General features: G+C 54.5%; 10 protein-coding genes across 10 annotated transcripts; 6 read left to right on the top strand and 4 right to left on the bottom strand.

The window, feature by feature from the left end:
* Positions 1–531: 531 nt before the first annotated feature.
* Positions 532–3045, bottom strand: J4E83_008136 (uncharacterized protein; the record flags this gene model as incomplete). The annotated part of the gene is made up of 1 exon (XM_049335033.1): positions 532–3045. One exon carries the CDS (start codon positions 3043–3045, stop codon positions 532–534), a length of 2514 nt encoding a protein of 837 aa, XP_049185877.1.
* An 886-nt stretch (positions 3046–3931) lies between these two features.
* On the top strand, positions 3932–9247 carry J4E83_008137 (uncharacterized protein; the record flags this gene model as incomplete). The annotated part of the gene is made up of 1 exon (XM_049335034.1): positions 3932–9247. The coding sequence occupies one exon, from the start codon at positions 3932–3934 to the stop codon at positions 9245–9247; it is 5316 nt and encodes a 1771-aa protein (XP_049185878.1).
* A 483-nt stretch (positions 9248–9730) lies between these two features.
* On the top strand, positions 9731–10576 carry J4E83_008138 (uncharacterized protein; the record flags this gene model as incomplete). The annotated part of the gene is made up of 1 exon (XM_049335035.1): positions 9731–10576. One exon carries the CDS (start codon positions 9731–9733, stop codon positions 10574–10576), a length of 846 nt encoding a protein of 281 aa, XP_049185879.1.
* A 1317-nt stretch (positions 10577–11893) lies between these two features.
* On the top strand, positions 11894–14207 carry J4E83_008139 (uncharacterized protein; the record flags this gene model as incomplete). Its single annotated transcript, XM_049335036.1, has 3 exons — positions 11894–12201; positions 12251–13548; positions 13606–14207. 3 exons carry the CDS (start codon positions 11894–11896, stop codon positions 14205–14207), a joined length of 2208 nt encoding a protein of 735 aa, XP_049185880.1.
* Positions 14208–14696: 489 nt separating this feature from the next.
* Positions 14697–17957, top strand: J4E83_008140 (uncharacterized protein; the record flags this gene model as incomplete). Its single annotated transcript, XM_049335037.1, has 2 exons — positions 14697–17677; positions 17735–17957. 2 exons carry the CDS (start codon positions 14697–14699, stop codon positions 17955–17957), a joined length of 3204 nt encoding a protein of 1067 aa, XP_049185881.1.
* A 548-nt stretch (positions 17958–18505) lies between these two features.
* J4E83_008141 (uncharacterized protein) lies at positions 18506–21046 on the bottom strand (the record flags this gene model as incomplete). The annotated part of the gene is made up of 3 exons (XM_049335038.1): positions 18506–20543; positions 20594–20949; positions 21005–21046. The coding sequence occupies 3 exons, from the start codon at positions 21044–21046 to the stop codon at positions 18506–18508; spliced, it is 2436 nt and encodes an 811-aa protein (XP_049185882.1).
* A 1036-nt stretch (positions 21047–22082) lies between these two features.
* J4E83_008142 (uncharacterized protein) lies at positions 22083–23371 on the top strand (the record flags this gene model as incomplete). Its single annotated transcript, XM_049335039.1, has 4 exons — positions 22083–22181; positions 22247–22345; positions 22406–22602; positions 22660–23371. 4 exons carry the CDS (start codon positions 22083–22085, stop codon positions 23369–23371), a joined length of 1107 nt encoding a protein of 368 aa, XP_049185883.1.
* Positions 23372–23829: 458 nt separating this feature from the next.
* On the bottom strand, positions 23830–24232 carry SMG1 (Serine/threonine-protein kinase smg1; the record flags this gene model as incomplete). Its single annotated transcript, XM_049335040.1, has 4 exons — positions 23830–23874; positions 23927–24034; positions 24083–24154; positions 24203–24232. The coding sequence occupies 4 exons, from the start codon at positions 24230–24232 to the stop codon at positions 23830–23832; spliced, it is 255 nt and encodes an 84-aa protein (XP_049185884.1).
* A 277-nt stretch (positions 24233–24509) lies between these two features.
* On the top strand, positions 24510–25898 carry J4E83_008144 (uncharacterized protein; the record flags this gene model as incomplete). The annotated part of the gene is made up of 1 exon (XM_049335041.1): positions 24510–25898. The coding sequence occupies one exon, from the start codon at positions 24510–24512 to the stop codon at positions 25896–25898; it is 1389 nt and encodes a 462-aa protein (XP_049185885.1).
* Positions 25899–26119: 221 nt separating this feature from the next.
* On the bottom strand, positions 26120–26427 carry J4E83_008145 (uncharacterized protein; the record flags this gene model as incomplete). The annotated part of the gene is made up of 2 exons (XM_049335042.1): positions 26120–26328; positions 26391–26427. 2 exons carry the CDS (start codon positions 26425–26427, stop codon positions 26120–26122), a joined length of 246 nt encoding a protein of 81 aa, XP_049185886.1.
* Between the last annotated feature and the right edge of the window lie 282 nt (positions 26428–26709).

Raw genomic sequence — 26709 nt, forward strand, 5'->3', positions numbered from 1 at the left:
CAGATGAAATCGGCAAGCAATGCGCATACCAGCTTCTCGAGAAGATATCGCAGGGAGGATGTGTGGAGAACGTTGCGGCGCCTACGGTACTCATGCTCATGGCTATGGGCAGTGAGGACGTGGGCAGAGTGGCGCTGGGCAAGGATATACTGGGCAGCGAGGAGATTATACAACTCGCGCGGGACTCCAAGGTCTTCGGTGGCAGTGCATGGGGCTTCAGGGAGGCAGGCGGCGAAAGAGAGGAAATCGTCGTTAGCGTTGTAGGAAGGGGAGTAGGCAATGTGGGCAGAAAGGTTGCTTAGAGTTTCTTCAGTTTGGGAAAAAGTTATGCGCGCAAATATGATACCCCCAATTTCTCATAATCTATCTTTGGTTTGATGACACTACTTCTTTTGAGGCGTATACTTCATGTGGGCGTCACTGAGACGGCAGGTAAATACGTGTCTAAGCAAAGAAGAGACGCCGCCCAATGATCTGATTCGCATAAAACCACTGTACAAAAAAAAGCTGATGCTAAAGCTGGAGACGTTCCTACTGCCTCTTGCCCGCCGAGCTCGCTCCACTGCCACTGTCCTCATCGCTCTCCTCGTCCTGGTCTTGAGCATACTTCTCGTTAAACCTGTCCTGGTCCCGATACGGGCCCTCGCTGCCCTCGTCATCACTCAGCAAGTCCTCATCAGACTCGCCAGCAAAAGCATCATACAGCTCTCCACCCCTCTTCGCGCGCTTCTTCCTGCCTGCAGCACCAGAAAGCAAGCCCGCGTCATCTCCAGCTTCGTTGTCGTCCAGAACCTCGAACTCGTACGCATCGCGCGAGTCCTTCATGCGCTTGCGCCTAGCAATGAAGAAATAGGTGCCGAGACCAGCCATGAAAACGATAATCAGGGCGAGAGCGCCGTATATCCAGATTTGGGTGCGCTTCGACACGCCAAAGGTGGGGAAGGGGTTAGGTAGGAAGTTTTCAGATGGATCAGCAGACGCCGTGGCACTGGCACTCGCAGTCGCCGAAGTCGTCGTCTGCACACCACTGTTAGCTGGTGTCTGAGAGGGCTTCTGGTTCACGGGACGGTCGGGGTGGTCATCGGGGATGGATGTCATGGTAGGTGAGGTACCACTGGGTATGGTAATACTAGTGGTATGCGCCGGATGATCATCAATCTTGTCGTGATCGTCGTCGTCGTGCTCGTCAGGGATGGGGCGGAGCTTGGCTTTTGAGGCATCGATGCATTCGCCCCAGAGTCGGAGCTTCCAGTCGGTAAAGGTGCCTGTCTTCATATTGCCGGATTTGACGTCTTTGACTATGACAGTCCAGTTACCAATGGCGTTCTCTCCCCAGTGGGCGACGGACATGAAGGTCCAGTCAATGTAGCCGTATGGCGCTTCGTCGTCGCGGCGTGCGGTAGACAGGTGCGAAACCATGCCGCTTGGAGATCGGAGTTCAACACTGAGATCGCCACGGCGCTCGTGCTCTACGTTCATGGTGAGCGTGATATGCTCAACACGGGCAAAGTTGGCCTTCTTGAGCATGTCCTCCTTGACTTCAAAGACACTGGCGAGGCCCTGGTTGCCTTCCGGAATCGCCTTCTTCACGTGCATCCACGGCGAGTAGAACCATGCTTGGGGCTTGACAAGCTCCCACTCCTTCGCTTTCTCTACTATGGCGTAAGCGTCGAGCTTTCCGTATCCGAATTGATGGCTGAACATGCGGTCGATCGAGGTCTTGGTCCAGTCGCTGGGCGTGTCGAAGGGAACAGCGGTCATGACGGCGAGCCATTGCATGTCGCGCCATGTCAACTCGGGACGAGCCTGAAGCGCAAGAGCGAATACTCCTACACCAATGGGTCCTGCAGCCGATGTGCCTCCGTGCTGGCTGGTGCACTTGTTTGCGCCAACGTCTGTTGTGTGGATGGCATCGCCGCCGCCACTGCTGTATGTTACCACCAGCTGTGCGGAGCAGGCCTCGGAGTAGTATGGGTGGCCGTTGTTCTGGTCGATGGCGCCGACGGTGATACTGTAGATGCTGTTGGTGTAACCGTCGAAGTTGCAGTTGTCGTCGCTCGCAGCACCATTGCCTGCCGCGAAAACGTAGATAGAGCCTTTTCCGCCGCGGCCCTTCTGAACAGCAGTGACCATGGCCTTCTCGATGAGGATGCCTGGAGCTTGCATGGTCTTACCATCGTCAGGTGGACCCCACGAGCACGAGTAGATGTCGTTCTGCTGCATCTCGAAGTTTATCGCGAGTGCCTCGTCGAGATCTGTAATGTCGCCCGACAGGATGCGCACACCCGAGATCTTCGCGTCGTAGGCAAGTCCGACACCGCAGGCGTCGTTCCTTCCGGCGGCGATTTCTCCCGCGCATCGTGTGCCGTGGCGGTCGTCGGAGAGCTTAGGGGTGGGTAGGTCTTCGTGGTCGTTGTAGTCGTGGGAACCGGCAGCGAAGAAGTTGTCCTTGAGGTCGTTGCTGGTGTAGTCCAGGCCATCGTCGACAACGCATGCGGTAACGCCTTCGCCGGTGATGTTCTGCAGCCACACACCGGTGACGTTTATGTCGTTCCCAGGCGTCTTGACATTGAAGATGTGCCATTGCTCTTCGAAGATGGGGTCCTTGATTTGCAGCTGGCTCGCTACTTCCCGCTGAGCTTTGATGGCATCCGTAACAGGGGGCCCCCGTTCTGGCAGTTCTGGGATGACGCTGCGCTTCCAGTGCCGCGCCTTGATCTTTTGCTTTTGGGTGAAGTGGACGCTGTCGAGAGGGTGGTACTCGGGGCCGACTTCCCGTTTCCGCCGCCGCCTCTTCAGTTCTTGTTGTGCGTCGTCTACGATGTCATTCTCGTGCTTGGGGGCCTTGAAGACATGGTGGTCCTCGAGTGTGCCAAAGGGGCCCTCGTACGTCAGGCCGAGGTGCGCGGCGAGATCTGAGGGCGATGCGGAGGGGGAGATGTGGACGGCATAGTAGTCGTGGCTCGAGTAGTTGCGGGGTGGGAGGTGCCTTCCCGCAGTAGCCAGTGTGGCTGCCGTCAGCAGGCTCCAAAAGTGAATGCGCATGGCGGAGGCGCCGAGAGGGTATTAAGTGCAGCCGGCTGCGGTCATGTATCGTGTAGGGTCGTAGGGCGTGACGTGGCAGCGCGTGCTGGGGAAGTATGCGTAGGTGGGTGGTGAGGATACCGTGGGCGGCGAGTCGAGAGGGTCGTCGGTATTGAGCTTATTGAGGAGACTGATTACGACGACAGGGTATTAGATGGACGGATGGACCGAATGCCTATGCGCGCGCCGAGTGCAGTGCGGCGGGGGAACAATACAGGCGTAGTGTAATCGTGTGAAAGAGGAGGAAGAAGCACCTGGGGCGTCACGTCGAGGGAGTCGGCGACTGAAACGTTGATGTTTGACACTTCTCTGGCTTCTTCGCATGCAAGGTGCCTGTATTGAGACCCCCGGGACGCCTTCCCCTTGTGGCGCTAGTGGCCGCCGCCCTTGCCTTGCCGGTCGCCGTGTGGAGGATGCCTGTCTGTCCAAGATGTTGCCGTCCGTCCAGCTCGAGCCCCAGCCTCCTCTACTGCGCCCGCCACCACCATTCTGCGATATGCGCTGGCCATGGATAACTGCCCCGACCCTGCATCCGTACCGCTCTTCCTATGTCCTTGCACTTAGCATCTCTTGATTTTCCCGCGACACATCGTTGTCATTGCGCCGTCCATTATCGCTACCGCACATTGCACCCCAGCACACCTCCGCCGCCTCTCCGCACCCGACATTCTTAGGTAGCTACCACCATCGAGGACTGCAATTGAGACGTGTATCTAAGACCGGATGTGATAGTGTAACCTAGCTACGTAGATGCGCCCGACCTAGTTTCGTCCCATCCCCCACAGGACGGTGGTACGCCCCGCTTGCTTCACCGTAGCCATTACCGATCCCATGATCTCGTCGCATCATGGAAAACAATAGGAACAGCGGCTCCTTCGCATCGCGGGCCGTCAATCCTACTCTCCTTGAAGTTCCAGACAGCAATCCCCAGAAGCGCAAATCCTACCGCCGCCCAGCCGATGCGCAGCCCACAGGCGCAACCCCACCAGAGCCCGACATGTCGAATACCGTACCCAGCAACACTGCGCGCCCGGTCACAACTGTGCCCTTGAATGGCAATGTCACCATTGGCAGCGGGCATAGGCGGCGGCAGAGCAGGCATATTCCGCCCCCGACGACAGGCGCAACGAGCGAATCTGTGCCGGCGGCCCCAGAAGTACCTCGTGCGCCGCCCTCCTCCTACAGAGACCCGTATGCCAGAGGGGTCAAAGTGCCCGCGCGCTCAAGCTCTGGCCGATCGCGCGATCCAGCCATCCAATTGAACCCGAGCAGACAGCAGGCGACTATCCAAACAGCTGCCAACAGACTGTACGAGCTGCGGTCACCACCCTATGCGCCAGCCGAACCATTGGCGGGGACCGTCCAGCGACGCGGCTCTCAGCGCAGACCCTCTGTGCCCGACCGGTCGCCCCTGCAAAAGTTGGAGGGGAAGCTAGACGATATCAGCAAGGAAGAGAGAAGGGCACGGATACTCGAGGCGGAACTGGCCGCGCAAGAGAAGGCTGAGGCGGAGATGCGAGAACGACGAGCGCGAGAAGCTGCGCAAAAGCAACGTGTCGTGTCTGTGCCCATACCGGAGAAGTCATCCAGCGCTTCTGCCCCGACCAACAACGGCAGGCGCCAGGTGTCCATGCCGTTCCAGGACAAAGCTATGTCCCCGCCAATGTCCCCACCGATGTCACCGCCCATGAGCGACCTGGAATCAGACGACGGCTATGCCTATGACCTTGGCGACCCATGGCATCCCTCGGATGCGCAAGGAGGAGCAGTCCAGTCCGTTCAGCATGTGCCCATGCAAAAGGCGCAGGTTGTTCCCATGGCCTACCAGCCGGTACCGCATACTGATGCTGCCATACCGCGGGGAAGCAGCTTGAAGGGAAAGGAACCGGCGGGTTCACGGAAATCTGGCAGCTACAGCGATCGGAGTATGCTGCCTTCGCAGAACATGCCCAGGAAGCCCGTAGCCAACCCCGCGGGACTTGGCCTGGTAGGTGTCCGCGACACTTCGACACCCTCTGATGTATCTCGTTCGGAGAGCAAGAGGGGCCAGGGCAAAAGAGACAGCCGAGGATTCATGGCTGCACAGATGGAAATGCAGCAAAATGATATTGACTACAAAGGATCACCACGAGAGAATGATACCCAACAACTGCCACGCAAGATACCCCCCGTTCCCCAGACCGTTCAAATTCCGCCTATCCCGCCTGTCCCTCAGACCAATCGCAAGAGCGTCATGTTCTCTGAGTCCGAGTCGGACCTAGAGCAGCACGATCCTGAGAAGAAACATCGCTACTCCCGCCATCACAGCGAGCCGGAAAGGACTTACACACCCGCTCCTATGCTCGAGGAATGGAGAAGTGCACCGATCGGTCTCCTTACTGCAGATGATCTAGATCTAGATGCTCCAGCCAAAGCCAATAGCGGCAACAAAGCATGGTGGGAAGAGAGCAAGGCCTCTCGACGAAGACGTTCAGGCGGATACGCGGAGCCAACTTACGATGGCTATGCCGACGATGCCCCCACACACACTGCTTTCAATCCACCACTATACCTCAAGTGTGGACCGCTCCTACGCTACACCGGTCTTCGGAGAGATCGCAGCGTTCCCGGACGTGAGCGTGAAATCTGGAGAGGCAGTATCATGATTGTTACTGTTGACGCCTCTTCTTCGTATGCCAAGCCGCCGACGTTGCGATTGTTCAAGCAGCCAATGGACATACTTCCGCCTCCGCCGGAGGAAATTAGCCAGGACCAGCTGGACCCATCTTACGTCGATCCCATCGAAGGCCAAGTCAAAGTGTCGCGTACTGGTGAGGCGCTATACGTCAAGCCGGTTGACGAACTCGCAGAGGACGAGGACCTATCGCGCATTGAAGACGACACCGGTTTGTTCTCCACGACTCGAAGCACAACGAACGGATCGGGTTCTAAGTCAACCCGCATTCACAAGAAGGACGGCGAGAAGCTTGGCAAAGTCCGTGATTTCCCCGGTATACGCCTGTATGCTGAGCGAGGCGTGACCTTCTGGCGTTTCAACATCGAAGTCGAACTTGGCAGTACTCAGACACGCATTGCCTACAAGATCAACCAAGGTCCTGCCATCGGATTTTGGGTCCCAGCCAAGGGAGAGTCTATGAACATTATGTTTCACAGCTGCAACGGCTTCTCAGCCACTGTCGAAGCGAATGAGTTCTGTGGTCCAGACCCGATGTGGCGCGATGTACTGAACACGCACCAAACCCGCCCATTCCATGTGATGATCGGTGGAGGTGATCAGATTTACAACGACGCTGTAATGAGGCAAACGACTTTGTTCAGACAATGGACTGAGAACAGAAACCCCATGCACAAGCACCATCAGACATTCTCCGAGGAGATGCAGAACGAGCTGGAGCAGTTCTACCTCGATCGGTACGCAATGTGGTTTTCCCAGGGTTTGTTTGGCATGGCCAACTCCCAGATCCCAATGGTCAATATCTGGGATGACCACGACATTATTGACGGCTTCGGATCATACCCTCATCACTTTATGCAAACGCCTGTATTCACCGGTGTTGGTGCCGTTGCTTTCAAGTACTACATGCTCTTCCAACATCAGTCTGTACCCGCCGAAACCGACAAGACCGAACCGTCATGGGTACTTGGAAAGAGTCCTGGCCCGTATATCAAGGAGCGCTCTCGGAGCGTCTTCATGCAACTCGGTCGTCAGGTAGCCTTCCTCGGTCTTGACTGCCGTACTGAGCGTCAGCGTGACGAAATTCTTACCGAAGACTCCTACGACATCATCTTCGATCGTCTGGAAGATGAGATCATCAAGGGTGAGACTAAGCACCTGATCGTGCTTCTTGGAGTACCCATTGCCTACCCCCGCTTGAACTTCCTCGAGAACATCCTCACAAGCAGGCTTATGGACCCTCTAAAGGCTCTCGGCCGCGCAGGAATGCTGGGCAACTTTGTGAACAAGTTCGATGGAGGCGTCGAGATCCTGGATGACCTAGACGATCATTGGACAGCCAAGCACCACAAAGAAGAGCGCAACTGGTTCATCAAAGAGCTGCAACATATTGCTTCGACCAAATCTGTGCGCGTTACCATACTCGGTGGTGACGTGCATCTGGCGGCAGTCGGACAGTTCTACAGCAACAAGAAGCTGAACATTCCCAAGGATAAGGATCACAGATACATGCCGAATGTTGTGTCTTCCGCTATTGTCAACACACCGCCTCCAGACGTGATGGCAGACATCATCAATAAGCGCAACAAGATACACCATCTCGATTCAGAAACAGATGAAGACATGATTCCCCTCTTCACTCACGGCGTCGACGGCAAGAAGAGGAACAATACGCATTTGCTACCCCACCGAAACTGGTGTAGCATTCGAGAGTACAAGCCAGGATCTTCACCATCAGAAACACCATCGCCACCCACAACCCCTGCGAACGGGCCGCGCATGGGAAGAACGATGTCAGACTTCGCGCCAGGGCAGCTGGTGAGAAGACTCAGTGGCCAACAGAGAAGACCTTCAGGAAGAGGCCGCGGACCACCTGTGTCTTATCGCAACAACCCTTCATATGCCGCCGCCGATGAAGTTCAGATCGGCCACCATCAACCACAGTCTTCATTCTCGCCCGATCGATCAGAACCTGAGAGACCCACTCGTTCGCGACGCAGTTCTCTGACATCGCTCTTCCGTCGCCGCGCGTCAGTAGATGTCGCCCGTCCTGACACGTCTGAGACTGCAACACCTCCCCTAAGCCGGCATAGTGTGTCGCAAGATCGGCCGTCTACCTTCCATCGCCGACCCAGCGTACTGACTAAAAAGACTGAGCGGCACCACGGCCCATATATCAACCTCGAGGGTGGTCTTGACATATGTCTCAACGTCGAGGTATCGCAGCACGACCCGGCCGGTATCACAATGCCTTACAGACTACTCGTGCCAGCGCTTACTTATGTCGAGCCTGAGGAGGGCGTCGTCGAGAAAGAAAGGGGTAGATCCCGTGGTTTCTTTGGCTCTTTCGGTGGCAAGCGCAAAGCGACGATCGGCGATGATGGAAATTCCATCTCGGGCAGCGAAAGCGGAAGTGAGCTCGGGGAGATGTCTAGTGAAGAAGAAGAGGAGCGCACGCAGCAAAGGTACAAGGTCGGACCTCGGATAGTCATGCCGAGTATGGGGTCTCAGAACAGGCGTGGCTCTGAGCCTGCCCCTGTCGCTGCCCCTGTCACTGCCATTGGTCCTGCAGCTCCCGTTCCCACTGCCCGGGAGAACCGTCTTAGTTCAGGCTTTCATGCTAACACAGCTGCAACTGTAGCTCCGAACCAAACGAACGGAATTCCCCGCGATCTCGTTCCAGAAAGTCAAGGACGACGAAGCTTGGATGCAGCTGCGGGTACCTCGTCCAGAGCTGCTGCCTGGGACAACGTGGCCGCGAAACGGCACGTCAGCATGCCGGTCGCTCCTCCCGCTACCCAGACTGCGACTCAAGCGACAGCGATGCCATCCCGCTCCGCCTCCACGCGCAAGCAGCCTACCTATAACTCGTCTCACAAGTCGCAACTCCCTGCGCCTTCGCCAGAGATAGAACCCAAAGTGCAGCGAAGATCCATGGGTGGTATCTTGAACCAACACTCGCACGACAAGAAGTGGGAGCATGATGCCCATGTAGCCGCTCATGCACCTGCACAAACACAAAGGAAGGTGAAGCGGGAATCATACCCACCGCATCCAGCGATCGTCGGCGCCGGACCAAACTCGCCCTACTCACGAGACGGACAAGGCCTCCAAGCACGACAAGACACAGCCGGCGGTGACTACTTCTCCAGCGGCGGCCGAGACGGCAAGACCCATCCCGCAACAGCACCGCGTCAAGTCGTCGACCCAGAGTACACCGAGAAACCAGTCCAACGTGCTGACTACGCCGCACAACCACAACGAGGCGGTTACGACCGTACCTCTTCCTACCCAGCCTACCCCCAGCGCAACGGCACTGCAGGAGTAGGCGCAAAGTACCTTGGCGGAGGCAGGTACGAGGACGAAGACGAAGATAGCTTCGATAGCGCTGATGACGATGAGGCTAGTCTCAGCGGACAGGAGCAGGAGATGAGCCAGGATAGCTTCGTGGTGCCGAAGCGTAAGAAGAAGTGGCAGATTTGGAAGTAATGGGCGAGGAGGGATTGCATTGGTAATGAGATTACGATTTGGGTACACGACTGGTTTGGGCTTTTTGCCCAGGGTACATAATGACGGCGCAGCGTATACCATGGTGTGTTTAGCGGATTTTTAGAATAGCGACGTCGTTTTCTCTTCTCAATCCAATTTCTAATATCTTGGCCTGGTATTCTCCTCGGTGTCATGTGCGTCGATGAAAGAGCTAATATTACGAGTTGTCATCGGTAGGCTATCGTTTCGATTGGTCGTCAGCCAGAATGTACCAAGGTTCCGATGTCCCATCCATAGTACACTTAGGCGGAAGTATGTATGAGCCTGGTATAATACGATACGTATCCCAGCGACATTCTTACGATCAACAATAAGCCTGCCGACTACATCAACTTCTCCCAAATCCTTTTTCACCGATAACTCGCATTGTATCCTCCAGCCTTCACACCAACACAAGAAACAGCCTCACCAACATCACGCGCCATGTCTCTGAACTCCCAACCTAAAATCCGCTTCACCCCCAAGATGCTAAACCAGAAAGCGAAGAAAGCCCAACCCACGCAAGAAATGTTAGATCTCGGCATACAAAACTCTTCAGACTCGGCCTTCTTCAACTTGCCTGGCGATATCCGCAAGCGCATTTACGAATTTGCGTTCACTACGGGCGAGGTTATTCAGCTCTTACCTCTTGATGCAGATCTCGAAGGGGCAGCCATTACTGAAGCAGAAGAAGATGAGGCTATGGAGATGGACGTGGATATCGAAGATATGATGATGGGTCTCGAAATCAACGACACGTCTCTATCCGATAATACGAAGGCCCAAACGCGAAACCCCTTCGCTGCAATCCTCGCATCCCGACAATTCTACCTAGAAACACACCTTTTGCCTTTCTACCACAACACCATCTCTTGCACCAAACCAGGGAACATAGCCACTACTCTTCGCCGCCTGTCACCCGCCCAAGCATCCTCTGTCCGCTCGCTGAAGATCCAGTGGGCGACCGCGCTGTTAGCAGTGCAGGAGTACATGGACTTAACTTGGGCATCTGGGATGGATCCAGAATCGGTCAGATCAGCACTGCAAATGCTAGATAAACTGGAGAAGGTGGTTGTGGATTGGGCGGGGAAGAGGCGGATCTTTCTTAATAAAAAGAGGGTGGAAGAAGCGCTGAATGCGTTGTGTGGTAGGGAGATTGTTGTTTCGTTTGAAAGGGGCGGGGAAGAGTATCAGGAGGTTGTGCAGCGTATGGGAACCGTACAGCAGAGGAAACGGATGGAGCGAGCGGACACGGCGATGGAGTGGTCGGCGCGCGCTTGGGATGCGTGAGGGGGAGAGGGAGGTGCGCGGGAGGGTGGAGATGGAGAGTTGTGAACAATGTGCTCATGCACTTTGACATGATAACCATATTTGCAGTTGTTTGCCTGACGACCTGTGTTCCTACTCCGCCATAGCATTACATGTACATGTTGCTATGCGTTTCATAAATGTTGCTCTTTCTTGAAACCTCAGAATGCATAGCGATGTCGACAGAGTAGGACAAGTGTGAAGTAGTAGCTGTTAGTTTAACTCATATGTTTGTTAGTATAATGCTCTTTGCATGCTCAGCATATGCGCTTTTCATTCTAGTTCTCGACAGGTGTTTAGAAGTGGGAATATTAGTACTACGCAAGGGTAGCCCCGCCAGCAAAAGATAAGGCCCGCAAGCACAACGAGAGTCCGCAAAAAAACAGCAAAAAAGGTGAGAGATCACTAGTCCTGGTGGGGCTGGAGGAACTGTTAGTAAAGGAAATCGAATCACGGTTGTCCGGAAATCACGTACTTCGAACCCACGGCATCCGCATAACCTGAGATGAGGTCATAAGAGTCTGACGAATCTTATAAGAACGGCGCGCTACCACTGCGCCACAGGACTTTGTTGTCCCTGGACTTGTTTTTGGACATTTTTCAAGATGGATCATTTATAATGTAAGTGCAAAGTCTTGGGAGGACTGAATGTAGCCGGTACCCATCGATTGGAATCGTTGTACATCGCACAGATATCATAGGCGGGGCAATGCAAACGTCGGTGAGTGATGACACAAAGAACGCCGCTAGCCGGTGGGGTGGCTGGTGCCCGCCCGCGTGAGGGGATCGGCCAACCACATCCGCTTAGTTGGACCGTGAGACATCTACCACGGTGCTCCCTTCCGCGTTCCTTGCTTCACAACCATCGCCATCACTTACCGGTCGGATACATTCAATCCGGGGACAAGCCTGTCGTTAAGTAAGTCATGGTTCCAATCCTTCTTCGTCGATCCGTAGACGCGCTTCTTCACACGTGGCGGGCGTCTGAGGTCGTTGCTTCCCTGGGTGTATGATGCTCGACAACAAGAGACTTTGGCCAAAGTCAAAAGCTGCATGCACTCTTCAAACACCGATCTGCTTTATGATCTGATGATCTTGTTCCTCCCTAGCATCTCATGATCGGCTCTACGCCATACGTGGTATCCGCACAGCTACATCTACACCGCTTCCGAGCGTCTCCAACACGGAACGATCTTAAGTCTCAACATAATGGTTCAGAACCTAGACATGAGAAGTAATTCATTCTGAGCACCCGACTAACATATCACAAAGATACCTTCTCTTGAGGCCAACACCAGTATGACGATCAGAGCCTCCAAGTTCACACCCGAGGTGTTACTCGAGGCGCCACGCCGTTCCGGAGGTGTTCCAAACTCCGATGCATCAAAAGTCGTATACGCGGTTTCGACATACAGCTTTGCTGAACATTCGAAGAAATCCGAGATTCGCGTTCTGGATGCCGCCAGCCAGCAGACCAGTCTTGTAACGGATGATGCATCCTTCAGCGAGCCTTCATGGCTTGACGATGAGACTGTACTATTGCTAAAGTCGAATGATGATGGCACCACGAAGATGGTTGTTGGCTCCCCATACAACTTCGAGAAGACGTAGGTTCAATACTCCCATATGAGTGTGCGACCGCTAAACGACTCTCAGCAAACACACTGCTGTACATATCGACGGCCCAGTAAGCGATGCCAAGATCTTTGCCCTCGGTGATGATACCTTCGGTTTCGCTGTAGTCGGCAAGGCGAAGCCAGATGGTACGCTGTTCAACCCCGAGCTGGCCGAGAAGCCACATTCCTCAGGCAAGCTTTACAAGTCCGGATTTGTTCGTCACTGGGATCATTACGTGACGGAGAACCGGAACGCGATCTGGCTTGGCAAGTTCATCTTGAAGAAGTCGGAGAAGTCCCAAGATACAGGTGCCAACCCTGGGTATCCTCTGATAAATGCGCTAAAGGGAACGGAGTTGGAGTCGCCGATCGAGCCTTTTGGTGGAAAGGATCAGTTCGACATATCCAAGTATGGCCTGGTCTTCACAGCGAAAGATCCTGGCCTGAACCCTGCGACACACACGAAGACCAATATCTACGTTTCCGCGTCTGAAACATTTTGGGATGACCTCCACTTCAACGACCAGCCACAAATTCAGAATGTATCCATCGAAGGCTTCGAGGGTGCCAGCACATCTCCTGTCTGGTCGAACTCGCGTGGCATGATCGCTTTCCTCTCTATGAAGACTGATGGCTACGAGTCAGACAAGAACCAACCCTTCATTATCCACGATTACAAGAAACCTTCAGAGGTCACCCTACTCTACGGATCTGAAGACGGCAAGGGTAAATGGGACCGAAGCCCACAGTCAATATCTTGGAGCCCTGACGACTGGCGCCTTTACTTCACTGCTGAATCACGTGGGCGTGGAAACCTATACAGTGCCGGACCTCCTAAGCCTGGCGGCGAGAAGGAGCCTCTGCCATCACTACTAGTTTTGGGTGGGACCATCGGCTCAGTACAGGTGCTCAAGAATGGCGATCTTTTCTTGGCTTCCACCAGCTTGGTCGAGAACTCTCTCTACTCACTGGTCCCGCTAAGCACGCAAAGCAAAGACACCGCCGTCTACGATCTTCCCATCGACGATCGGCCATACGACTCAGACCCTGATAATCTGACAACCAAGTACATCTCTTCCAATACTCGCTCTGGGTCCATGTTTGGTCTGTCGCGCCACCAGATCGATGAAATCTATTGGGATGGCGCTGCATCCGGTACCAAGGTCCACGCCTGGGTTATAAAGCCCAGTAACTTTTCGTCCAGCAAAACATACCCCCTCGCTTACCTCATCCACGGTGGACCCCAGGGTGCATGGACGGATGGCTGGAGTACGCGTTGGAACCCTGCAGTATTCGCAGAGCAAGGCTACGTTGTCATTTGCCCAAATCCTACAGGAAGTACGTGAACCTCGTACCACAAACTGTGTAGTAGATACATACTGACATCATTCTTAGGCACATCCTACGGACAAGCTTTCACAGATGCGATTCAAGGCCAGTGGGGTGGTCTGCCGTACGAAGACCTCGTGTTGGGCTTCGACTACATAAAGCATAATGTCAGCTACGTCGACACGAAGCGAGCCGTTGCCCTCGGCGCCTCGTATGGCGGATACATGATGAACTGGATCCAAGGACACCCTCTAGGCCGCGAATTCAAAGCCCTAGTGACCCACGACGGCGTCTTCAGCATGTCCGGCCAGATGGCGTCTGAGGAATTGTACTTCCCCTTCCACGACATCAAGGGAACGCTTTGGAACAACCCCGAGAATTGGGCCAAGTGGGACCCGTCCAGGTTTACCGAGAACTGGGCCACGCCTCAGCTGGTCATACACTCTGAACTGGATTATAGGCTCACCATCAGTGAGGGACTGGCAGCGTTCAATGTGCTGCAGTGTAAAGGAATTGAGAGTCAGTTCTTGACGTTCCCGGATGAGAACCACTGGGTGCTGAAACCGGAGAATGGGCTCATGTGGCATACGGTCGTGTTGGATTGGATCAATAAGCATGTGGGATTGAAGACGTACACTGAGGCTCGGAAGGCGGGAACCACCGACTAGTATTTCGGTGGTGAGCTTTTGTCATATAGCACGTCCCTATGTATTGATGGGTTCGACATCGCCATGTGTATGGTTTCGTTGTCTTGACCGTGAACGGCATATGAAGCTTGTATGATGATAAATCTTGTCACTGAATCTCTTATCATTAGTGACTGGTCCGTTTGAGAGTGAAACAACAAGCAGATAGAAATAAATGCATGCATTCAAAGTTTTGGTTCAAGTCAAGACGCGCTCGCATTGTAGCGCGTAGATAGCGTGAGGCTGCTCTTATCGATAAGGATCCTGGATTATTTTCTCAGGCATCGCGACGGCTCGAACTTTTCCTTACTACGCAGCTCGTCACCCACCCCAACACGGGCAACAGGATTCACCGCCCTCCAATCTAAACGAGACTCTTCCGCGACTCGAACTCAGCCGATAGATCGCGTGCGCCACCCAAACCACACCCGCTATCGAACTAGAGGCGGCGACGCCTGCGGAGCTCTCAAGATGCCGAAGAAAGCCATCGACTCCCGTATACCGGCCCTGATCCGCAATGGCGCCCAGGAAAAGAAGCGCAGCTTCTTCGTAGTGGTCGGCGATCGCCAAAAGGACGTCATTGTCAACCTCTACCACATTCTGCTGAACGTGGACGTCAAGTTGAACAAGTCGGTGCTGTGGGCATACAAGAACAAGCTGCTGGGATTCTCAAGTCACCGCAAGAAGCGCGAGAAGAAGATCAAGAACGAACTCAAGCGCGGCATCCGCGATGTCGACACCGAAGACCCGTTCGAACTATTCGTCTCGACGCAGAACATCCGATATGTCTACTACAAGGAAACCGACAAGATTCTGGGTAACACATACGGCATGTGCATCCTGCAGGATTTCGAAGCGCTTACGCCGAACCTACTCGCGAGGACAATCGAGACGGTCGAGGGTGGAGGACTGGTCATATTGCTGCTCAAGGGCATGAGCAGCTTGAAGCAGCTGTACACAATGTCCATGGACATCCACTCGAGGTATCGGACGGAGGCACATAGTGACGTGGTAGCGCGCTTCAACGAGCGCTTCCTGCTGTCACTCGGGAAATGCGACAGCTGCTTGGTTGTCGACGATGAGCTGAATGTTCTCCCCATCTCAGGCGGAAAGCATGTCAAGCAGCTGCCTCCACCAGACCTAGAGCTGGAAGGCAAGACACCGAAGGCGAAAGAGCTGGCAGAGATCAAGGAATCTTTGGCAGACTCGCCTCCTACCGGAGATCTTGTCAAGCTTGCAAAGACAGTAGACCAAGCCAAGGCTCTGCTGACATTCGTGGAGGCCATTGTCGAGAAGACGCTTCGCAGCACTGTTACCCTCACAGCAGCCCGTGGACGAGGAAAGTCAGCAGCTCTTGGTGTTGCAGTGGCAGCAGCAGTAGCGCATGGATACAGCAATATCTACATCACATCGCCCAGCCCAGAGAACTTGAAGACGCTCTTCGAGTTCATCCTCAAAGGATTCGATTCGCTAAACTACGCAGATCACCAAGACTACACCATCATGCAATCGACACAGCCTGATCAGAACAAAGCTATCGTACGGATCGAATTACATCGACAACACCGACAAGTCATCCAATACATCAGGCCCGAAGACTCGCACGTCTTGGGACAAGCAGAGCTTCTGGTGATTGACGAGGCCGCGGCAATCCCTCTGCCCCTCGTACGGAAACTGATGGGTCCATACCTAGTCTTCATGGCATCGACCATCAACGGTTACGAAGGAACCGGTCGATCGCTATCGTTGAAGCTGATCCAGCAACTTCGCGAACAGTCGCGAGGTAAAGGAAACAACGGCTCGACTCATGTGGTTGACCGTTCGACTGGAAAGGAGACAAAGGATGGCAACGAGACCTCCATGACTGGCCGATCACTCCGGGAGATTACGCTGTCAGAACCCATTCGATACGCTCAAGGCGACTCTGTGGAGCGATGGATGAACGATCTTCTATGTCTGGATGCAACACTACCCCGAAGGACGAACACGCAAGGATGCCCGCACCCTGACAAATGCCAACTTCTTCACGTCAATCGGGATACCCTCTTTTCGTACAACCCTGCTGCTGAGAAGTTCCTTCAAAAGATGATGGCGCTATACGTAGCTAGCCACTACAAAAACACGCCCAACGATCTCCAGCTCATGTCGGATGCGCCCGCTCATCAGCTCTTTGTGCTCACGGGGCCCACAGAAGAGAACAAGCTCCCTGAGCCTCTCTGTGTGATCCAAGTGGCGCTTGAGGGTCAGATCAGCAGGGAGAGTGTAATGAACAGTCTGAGCAGAGGACAGCGTGCAGGCGGTGATCTCATTCCCTGGATTGTTTCGCAGCAGTTCCAGGACGAGAACTTCGCAAGTCTTTCCGGAGCTCGCATTGTGCGGATAGCAACCAACCCGGAGTACGTCAAGATGGGCTACGGATCAAAGGCGTTACAGCTTCTGGTAGACTTCTACGATGGCAAACTCGCCAGCTTGTCGGAATCTGAGCCTCAAGAGGTGGAACAGATGCGCAGAGTGACAGAGGAAGACTTGGAGAACACGTCGCTCCTACAGGACAATGTCAAGATCCGGGAAGCCAACGAGATGCCGCCGCTGTTTGCCCGACTACAGGAGCTGAGGTCACCAAAGCTCGATTATGTCGGTGTGTCGTATGGAATTACATCGCAGCTTCACAAGTTCTGGAAACGCGCATCATTCGTCCCAGTCTACCTACGACAAACACCCAACGACCTCACTGGAGAACACACATGCATTATGCTGCGTTCGCTCGAGACGACCTCATCCGACGGTAGCTGGGTCGCAGCATTCGCCAAGGACTTCCAGAAGCGCTTCCTTTCCCTCCTTTCCTACCAGTTCCGCTCATTCCCTTCCATCACCTCTTTGTCAATAGAAGAGTCCGCATCAGCAGGATCCAAGTTAGACGCCGACCTAGCCGCAAAGCCCATCAGCAAGGCCGAACTTGACGCGCTCTTCACACCATTCGATCTCAAGCGTCTGGACTCGTACGCCAACAACATGCTCGACTACCATGTCATCCTCGACATGCTGCCTCCCATCGCCACCCTCTACTTTACCGGCCGCCTCAAGGGCCAAGTCAAACTCAGCGGTATCCAGACCGCACTACTCCTCGCCATTGGTCTGCAACGCAAAGAGTTCTCCGATGTGGAGAAGGAACTCAATCTCAACTCCAGCCAGCTGATGGCCATGTTTGTCAAGATTGTACGAAAGGCCGCCACAGCATTCCGCAGCATAGTCGAAGGCGCAGTCGAAGAAACCATGCCCGACGCTATGGAAGTCGAAGAGAACGCTGCTGGTGGTGACGCTTCCGAGGATACCCACCGCTTCATACCTCTTGAGAAGGATCTGCAAGAGGAGCTCAGGGAAGGTGGCGATGAGTTCCTGGCTGAGGACAAGGAGAGGCAAAGGAGCATGATCGATGCTCTACCTCTGCACAAGTAAGTTTCTCAGATTCCACAGTAACACATGAACGACCACTAACTGCTTACCTACAGATACGAAATCGGCGCCGGAGCCGCTGACTGGGAAGACGCCGAACGCGCCGTCAGCAACGCGGCCAAAAAGGGTGGAGCAGGCAGCATGACCGTCGCCGTCAAGACAGGCGAGAAGAAGAGGAAAGTCGGCGAGGCAGTCGAGGAAGCATACAAAGAAGCCGAGAAGTTCAAGGAGGGTGCTGCGAAGAAGAGCAAGAAGCACAAGTCTAGCAAGAAGGCTTGATTGATCGATCGGAAATATCACGCTGCGTATGCATGGTAAAAGGAGTTATTACCCTGGCGTTATCAATCTAGTTTGGGAAAAATTCTATGCTTTGTACTTGAAGTAGTAACGGTAGTCTGACTGGTCAGTCTCCAATGTAGACCTAACCGTTGCTTAATTGACCCGATGATCTCACTATCTGTATGCGTCTAACCCTCTCTCTACTCGACCCTATCAAACCAGACCGAAACGGACGAAGAAGATTATAATATTATATACGCATAATAGTGTAGTTTGAAAGAGCGCGCCCAAGAATCGCTAACCAGCAAATCTGCAAAATAAAGAACAGATTCGAAATGATTCAATCGTGGGGGGATATCATACGCGTAACAACGAACAATGTGGAAAATGGAGATGACCCCTCTTCAATCCCTGCCCCATACATTCCCCCTTGTAATCTGATAGCAAATAAGAGTCAGATAGTGAATCTCCTTACGGTCTTCGTACAGATGGGAAGGCGATAACACCATGCCCCTTGCTTGGTCTTACACAACATCTGCGCTCATGTTCTAAAACGCGTCTTCATTAGGGCAGGCCGTAACATCATGACCCTCGCTCTCGCACAGCGCGCACCATTTATCTGGATCAGCAATGGCAGCACCCTTGGGAGGCACAAGGTCGGAGTTCGAGGCGTTGAACGAAGGGGTGGGAAGGGGGGATGTGGGCGCATTGCCTGGTGGTTTCGAGGGGCTGAGAGCAGAAGGGCGGGCGCGGTCGGAGGAGACGGAGAGGCCGCGGAGGCCTTCGATGACGACGTCTTTGCCGCTTCGTAGACCGTCTTCTTGGGGGTATGAAGATGGGTCTCCGCCCATGGCGGAGCAGTTTAGGATGTCGTGGCCGCCTGTTTCGCAGATCTCGCACCAGAGGAGGCTGCTATTGGCGGAGGAGCGGCCGTCGGACTCTGGCATTACGGAGAGCGCTGGGGGCGCATCGCGGCGGGTTTGCTGTGGTGGTTCGCGCCAATTCACGACGGTGTCTTTTGAGTCGCGCTCTGAGGGCTTTTCTTGGGTCGCCGTGTGTTCGGACAGGCCGTTGCTGATGACGCTTTCGCGTTGCTCTGCGAGGCCGAGCTGCCTCTTTAGCTTTTCTAGCTCACGTTCTAGCTCTTCTTCCCTGTAGGCCTTGCGTTCCACAAGACCGCGAAGTTCCTCCTTCTCGCGCTCGAGTCGTTCTGCGTTTGCTTTGGCGCTCTGGAGCTCTTCGGCATCGACATTGGACGCTTGTCGCGATAGTGGTGAGCGAACACGGTCATCTCCTCCGCCAGAGCTCAGGGAGTGGATGATAGCCTTGAGACCTCGAATCTCGTCATCGCGCTGCTCGACTTCTCTTTGCCCTGGTGTGTGGGGTGCGTCGACCATCGCACCGGCCCCCTTGAGAGCGGCAGCGGCCTTTTCGCGTTCGCGACGGAGTTCAGATCTGCCTCGCTCGACTTCGCCCCGCAAGAATTCGACTTCTCCTCGGGCCTCTGCTTCGCCTCTCCGCGCATCCTCTAGACCTTCTTCTAATTCTTGGACAAGCTCTTCTAGTTGTTTCAACTGCATCGCTACAGTCTCGACATCTTCGCTACGGGACGCATATTCCCGTAGCTCTTCCTGTAACTCTTCCACCTTCTTTTCGTATACGCGTTCGGTTTCGGTGCTGGCCAGCTCTAGGGTATCGATGGTGCTGCGGAAATCGGATCGATGTGCGTCGAACTCGGACGTGAGCATGGCGATCTTATCGTTCTTCTCCCTAAGAAGTGCTCGTAGTTGCGCTACATCGGTAGGCTCGCTGCTGCCATGCGCCGAACCCATATCCAGGCCGTCTTCTGGTATCAGGCTTTGAATCTCTGACAGACTCGCTTCCATTTCGCTCAGCGACGCAGCCTGCTCCTTAAGCTGCTTCTCGCGTTCGTCCAGGAGCGCCTGAAGCCGCTGTACTTCTTCGTTTGGTTGCGAGCCGAGGCGCGAACCAGGCCTTTTGTACTTGTAACTTGCCATGGAGTCATTGCTGGTCCGCGCTGCGCCGACCGGGGTTGTCTCATTGTCCTCGTCGATGGTGTCTTGGTGGCCGAGACGGGAACTGCTTCGCGAGTAGGGCCGTTGCGGACCAGGTGTGCGTGGTTTCTGTGGGAGAGGGGCTCGGGGTGCAGGGCTGGCGTAACGAGGAGGCGCTGGACTCGCGAACCGCGGGGGCGCGCCGATTGCGCTCTTGGAGAAGCCAGAGGGTGTAAGTCCGCCGCTCCTTCCCGGTGTTGGACCGGTACCAAGGCTGCCTTTTCGGAGAGGAGACTCGGGTCTGTATGATGGTCTGGCTTGGGGCGGCCGCTTGGGACTAGGCGCGCGGGCTCCGGGCCCGACAGACTGTGAGAACTGTGGCTTTGGCATCGAGGGGGTATTAGGGCTGAAGCTCGGCTTCTCCATGGTGGAGAGACTGAAGTTGTTATGGTATGAAGGCGTGGTCGGCTCAGGTGCAAAGTCCGACGAGTCAGCTGAGACCCGTTTCTGCGCGCGATGTACGGGGAGGAAGATGCCAGAGCCGGGAACAGACGTATCGAAGTACTGTGTGCTGTAGACAAGTCAGTATGCGCGCATACATATCGAGCGTTGTGTGCGTACCCATCGACAGCGCCATCGTTCTTGCCCCGCGCTGCATACTCCCTGTTCAGTTCGACGCCCGCGAAGACGCCCTGCTTGCCCCGGATGCTGCCAACAAACTTGACGACACCGACCATGCCGCCGGGGACGTCGACCGTGTCGCCGACATCAATATCTTTTCCGTCTGCGCCCATCCTGTTCGATGGCGAGCCTCCAGCGCCGACTAGTGCGGATAGCGATGCTTGCCGTGCGATGTTGCGGCTGGCGTTCAGCGAGAGATTGGGCGAGGAAGCAGTGGGGTGGAGTGCAGGGCGCGCTCCAAGACGCCTGGGAGTGTGCGGGTAGGCCATACCGGACGGCTCGTTGACAGGGTCGACCTGTTTGGAGTAGCACAGGGCAGGTTGGACGGTGTTTGTTTTGATGCGATGGTACCGCAGGGGTTGGACTGCCAACGTAGCGGCGACTGACGAGCATGATTAATTAACCGATCGCTACCCAATCCATCTGCACCAGAACGTCAGGGGAAACGTCCCTCCTTTTCTACGCGCAGCCCCTCTTTTCACTTCAACGCTGCTTCGAATAGCATCTCACATTCTCGAGATCGCAACTGAAATGCAGCAGTATGTCATACAAGCTGTGGTACGCGACGGTAGCGCGCAGATCCTTGTGCATTGGGACCGACAAAAAGCAATCAATCCCGTACCAATGACAGCATGCAGCCGTCTTGTGCCTCGCGACAAACAGTCCTTCATCTGCGTATACTAGACAATGCTACTGCTTGTTTGAAGCATAAGGGGTTTCGCAACATGTGAATTGACTTTCCCATATTTGGCTGCTCGAACTATTGGACTATGCTAGTATCACCAGCCATTATTGAAGATACTATTGATATCCCAAAGTCCGCCGACGCCACAAAAGCACCATCAAGTCGCGTACTTAGTCTCCGATGACCAGACCATGTCCTTGCTTTATTGACGCGAAGAGAGTAAGCCCTGCATAAGCAGTGAACGCAAACGCGTGGGCACGTGAGGAGGAGAGCGGGGGAGGCACCTGGGCAGTCAGATCCCCGGGTGCCTCCCGATCGGTTGCGGGAGGCCTGGAATACCCAACAGGTATGAAGACGTGAAAGCTCTTTGGTACTGTGCTGGAACGAATAGTTCCAAGGTTGCAATCAGCCTGACGCTCCCATATCTACTTGAACTACAGATGTGGTAAAGACATGGGTTTAGTCATTGAGACTGCGTATCTAGACACTACATGGAGAACAGCAGCACTCCAACAACATGCATCTACAGTCTTCTTCACAAACACTTCAAACTCCAAAAGGTGTAAAATCCCATCAGCATCGACTCAGCTACCCGCGGAGTGGCCGCAGTTCCCGACTCGCCGACCGAGCGCCTTTCCCCATGTTCCACAATTGCCTCGGCTCACGCCTCGGTGATGGTCAACCGCGCCAACTACATCACTGCGCGCGCGCCCACACCATGTTTACTCAACAGCCGCTCTCACCATGGCCGGCAACGTGCGACAACCAATCGACATTGCGTCGCTAGAGCGCTACATCACCGCCAATGTGCCCGAGATCAAGGTCCCGCTGGATGTGAAGCAGGTACGCTGTTCGAAGTCCGGAAAAAATGGCATGTTCGCTGGAGATGAAAGCTAACAAATGGACAGTTTGGCTATGGACAGTCGAATCCGACATACCAGTTGACGGATAAGGATGGCAAGAAATATGTCATGAGGAAGAAGCCCCCGGGTCAACTGCTGTCAAAGGTATGCTGAGGCTCTCCATTTGAGAAAGTCGATCATCACAACTAACACGAGGTTTTGTAGACCGCGCACAGAGTCGACCGCGAGTACAGAATCATCCACGCACTCGAAAAGACCGATGTTCCCATCCCGCGCGCACTATGTCTTTGCCAGGACCAGGACGTTATTGGCACCGACTTCTACATCATGGACTTCCTCGACGGGCGTATCTTCGAAGATCCCGCGATCCCAAGCGTAACAGCCGAAGAAAGGACGAAGATGTATGACATCTCAGAACCACTTGAAACTCGACCACAATACTAATGCATACCCTCCAGGTGGCACTCCGCCATAACCACGCTCGCGAAATTCCATCGCGTATCCCCCGCGTCTGTCAACCTCGCCTCCTACGGCAAGAACTCCGGCTTCTACAACCGCCAAATTGCAACCTTCGATACTATCTCCAAATCACAAGGTGCGGCTAAAGACAAGGAGACTGGGGAGCCAGTAGGCAAGATACCACACCAAGACGACATGGTAGCCTTCTTCAAAGACCCAAAGACGCAGCCCAAGGACCGCGCGACCTTTGTCCACGGCGACTACAAGATCGACAATGTCGTTTTCCACAAGACAGAACCTAGAGTAATCGGCATCCTGGACTGGGAAATGAGCACGATCGGCCACCCGCTGTCTGATTTGAACAACGTTCTCGCACCCTACGTGACAGCATCGGATGAAACCGCCATGTCGATCGGGCGCGCGCACAAGGGTTTCCAGCCCGGGGCTACTCCTGGTCTGCCAACGCGAGAGCAACTGATTGCGTGGTACTCTGAAGTTGCAGGCTGGGATCCGCGACCAGACTTTGTTTGGGGCGACGCTTTCAGTACGTACAGGAGCGCCATTATCATGCAGGGAATTGCGGCACGGTATGCCTTGAGACAAGCGAGTAGCGAGCAGGCGCAGTCGTATGGGGCTATGATGAAGCCCTATGCGGAGATTGCATGGGGTCTTGTGCAGAAGATTAACAGAGGGGAGAAAGCGAAGCTATAGCGCTCTGATCTGTGTAAGCTATTCGTCAGTAAATCATATTTCAAATGCACTTGAATTCTTCTTTGAAAATCGTGATGTTGGAGCTGTAAAGGTGGTTTGTTGATTCTCTGACTCTGAAGATAGTAATGGCCGGGCGCCGTTGCACTTTTCTCTACCAGATTCTTTTATCGAGATCCAAGCCTATCCTCGCCCAATTTGCCCAGCTGGTATCATATGGGTACAGTATCGTCCTGTAGATATGAAAATGTCAACATAAATGTTCCGCAAATTTCCTCCGTGATGGTGATGCTCTGGATGGGTAGGCGTAAAAAGGGGCCCGGTGAGGCATACCCGTGAATGTCCGCGCCTCAAACGCCCATGCGCCTTATAATGCCCGGATTCTGTCCATCTGCCTCGCTCTTGCTCTCTTTCGATGTACCACGGGCGCTGTGTTACTCGTCGCTTGCGCGTTTGATTCTCTATCGTCCGATCTTGGGTACGTCCTGGTTGATGCGGTCGAGCGCCTGCGCCTTGGTTAGCTTTGATTTCTTGCCTCTCAAATATGGGATTCCATACTTCGAGCATGACCACGGCATTTCCTCTGATGACGACCATGCCGATGCGCACCTTCTCGCCGCCAGCCTTCTCCTCTAGCGCCTCGTCAAGTACAATGTTTAGGTAGACCTGCGGTGTGTTAGCTCGATTCATAAGTAACAGGGAATGAGTACATACGTCGTAACCGCGGAGAATACCCATGACTTTACGGCTGCCATTGAGCTGGACGAGAACGCGCTTCTCGAGGTACTTTGCAAGGTTAGGTTCTGGAAGCTTGCATCGGCGTTGTTCACTCACCTTCTTGAGTTCTGGCTGTGCTTGAGGCATCTTGGCGGTAGTAGACTGTTTTGAGCTTGAATGTGGCGGTTCAGGTTCCTGGTGACGGCTTCGGGTGGCTTCGCTCGTGTGGGTCGGTCGTGAGCTGCAGACGCGCGTGGTGTTCACGAGCAAGAGCAGCGCTGCGCATGGTGGGATAGCTCCGTGGATTTTGCGGAGGGCCCGTGCGTAGGCGGCAGCCACGACATGTGCGCGCGCATGCTATCTTCTGCTTTACAACTCAAGATTCCTTATTGATAAAGCAAATTCTGACACAACAACCTCAACGATGAAGCGATCCGGTTCCAACCGTGTTGCGCGCAAAATTGGCAGCTACGACGACGACGCATCCACCGACAGCGCGAACACCTCGCCGAGCGAAGTACAGAAGCCCACAGGTCAGTTACCAATTGTCGCGATTGCCAGCCTTTCTGACGTTGGGGAAACTCACAGCGAATCTCTCCAGGCCTTGTTGAAAGCTGGCGACTTAGGTGGCTCCGTACTAACTGGCCGTGTAGTCGTCAAGCGGCCAACGATTGGTAAAGCGAAGAAGCGTTCTTCCCTACGAGTGTCTTTTGGCCCAGGCGAAGACGCGAACGATGGCGACGACTCGAGCGACGCAGCCGTTGTGACCCCAAAGAAGGCGAACCTCAGTCGCATAGCCCTGGAGAAGAGTGCGCAACTGCGGGCGCGCTCACCCCTCGTGCCTGAAGCCGCCCGCCCGACCGAATACAGCAAGGACTATATAGCAGAGCTCCGAAATTCGACGCCGTCAACACCCCGCGACCTGAATACGTCCGCTGAAGATGAAGAGGAGACGCAGGCCCTAGATATCGCATCGAAATTCGGTCCTGTCGCATCGCTAGAGACGTCATCTGCGATCCCCACAGAAGCCGAGATTCGCGAGAAGAAGGCGCGGAGACGTCGTTTGGCGCATGAGGAGAACGCCCTCGACGACGAAGACCGCGCGTGGGCATCCGATGACCAGGGGGAAGACGAGTTCAGACAGCACAGGAACGAGATTTCCCTTCGACCAAAAGACAAGTACGGAGAAACGCGTCTCATACACGAAGATGAGGACATCGCCGAAGGTTTCGACGATTTTGTCGAAGATGGCAAGATATCGCTCGGTCGCAAGTCAGAGAAGGAAGCGCGGCGAAGACGGCGCGCGGAAATGGCAGAACTCATCAACGACGCCGAAGGCGGGTCGGGCGACGACGGGACGGACGACTCAGACGAAGAGAGGAATACCGCTTTCGCCGCAGCTCAAGCCCGCGCAGGACGATACGGCCAGAAGATCGAAGACGAGGAAGACGGAACAAAGACTCCACCGCGCATTACGCCCCTGCCAGACCTAGACGAAGTCCTGGAAGGTCTCACGATCGATATACAGACGAAGCAGCAGAGGAAGAACCTGATCCTGCAGAAGCTACAAGACCTAAAAGACGACAAGGTCAGAATTGAGGAGCGGAAGAAGTACCTCCAGGAACAACTGCAAAAGACAGGCGACGAGTATGAGAAGTTGCGCCAGGGGTCGGGGCTTCCTGCGTTACCCGCAAATGGCGTGGAAGGAGGTCGCTTGATCACAGAGAGAGGGTTGGATAGTCTGGGCACCACGCCTTTGACTGGCACTACGCCCGTAGCTGGTAGATCTAGCGACGACTCTGATGATGAGTAGCGTTTGGTAGGATTGAAGTATCTGGCTTCAGCATGGAAATGCTGGGCCAGCCGTATAGTAATACTATGAACATAGTTCATGAATGTGTATGAACGCTCCCGTAACGCCAGAATTCCGCATTCGTATAATACAAGAGCCTGAAAGCTCGCTGTTGTTCGTATCCGTAAACTCCCATCCGTATGCAATATCTCCTCCATGCCCGCGACAGACTCCTCGCATGCTCATTTGTTCTCATCCAACTCCTTCCACACCTTCTGTATCTTCTCCCTCTTCTCCTTGGCCGCCTCGCGATTCTGCTTCGTCCGCTCGAGTCGCAGGCCGCGCAGGCACATGTTGACTTTGTATTTCGCGTCGGTGCAATTCCCTGTTACTTTCCAGATGAAGCCGCGGTTATGGCATTCTTCTAGCGCTGCGACGACGTCTGCGCAGTCTATTCCGTGGATGTTAGAAGGTGTGCGCTGTGGGCTGCGTGGAGGGGGAGGGGTGGCGCACTCTTTTGGACTTCTTCGGTGTGTAGATGGGGATGCATTGTGGATTTGCGCGGGGTGTGTTGTTTGCGAGGGTAGACGGTGCGAGGTTTGGGAGACTTGGAGGTGAGGGTGGTGGTGCTGGGCTCGATCGGACGGGTACTTGGAGATGTTGAAGTTGCCGACGAATCGAATCGTTGAAGATCTCGTGAACTGCGTCCGAGCGCGCGCCTTCACTCGTAGCCACTTTGTGTCGAACGCGTGAAGACTCGCGAGGCTTTTCAGAAATTACTCGGCCACTTCCATATTCTGTTCTTTATCCAGGTTCAGCGACTATCCGACTT

The sequence above is a fragment of the Alternaria metachromatica genome (genome assembly GCF_023757995.1).
Source record: "Alternaria metachromatica strain BMP 0045 chromosome Unknown scaffold_22, whole genome shotgun sequence".
Taxonomy (NCBI): Eukaryota; Fungi; Ascomycota; class Dothideomycetes; order Pleosporales; family Pleosporaceae; genus Alternaria; species Alternaria metachromatica.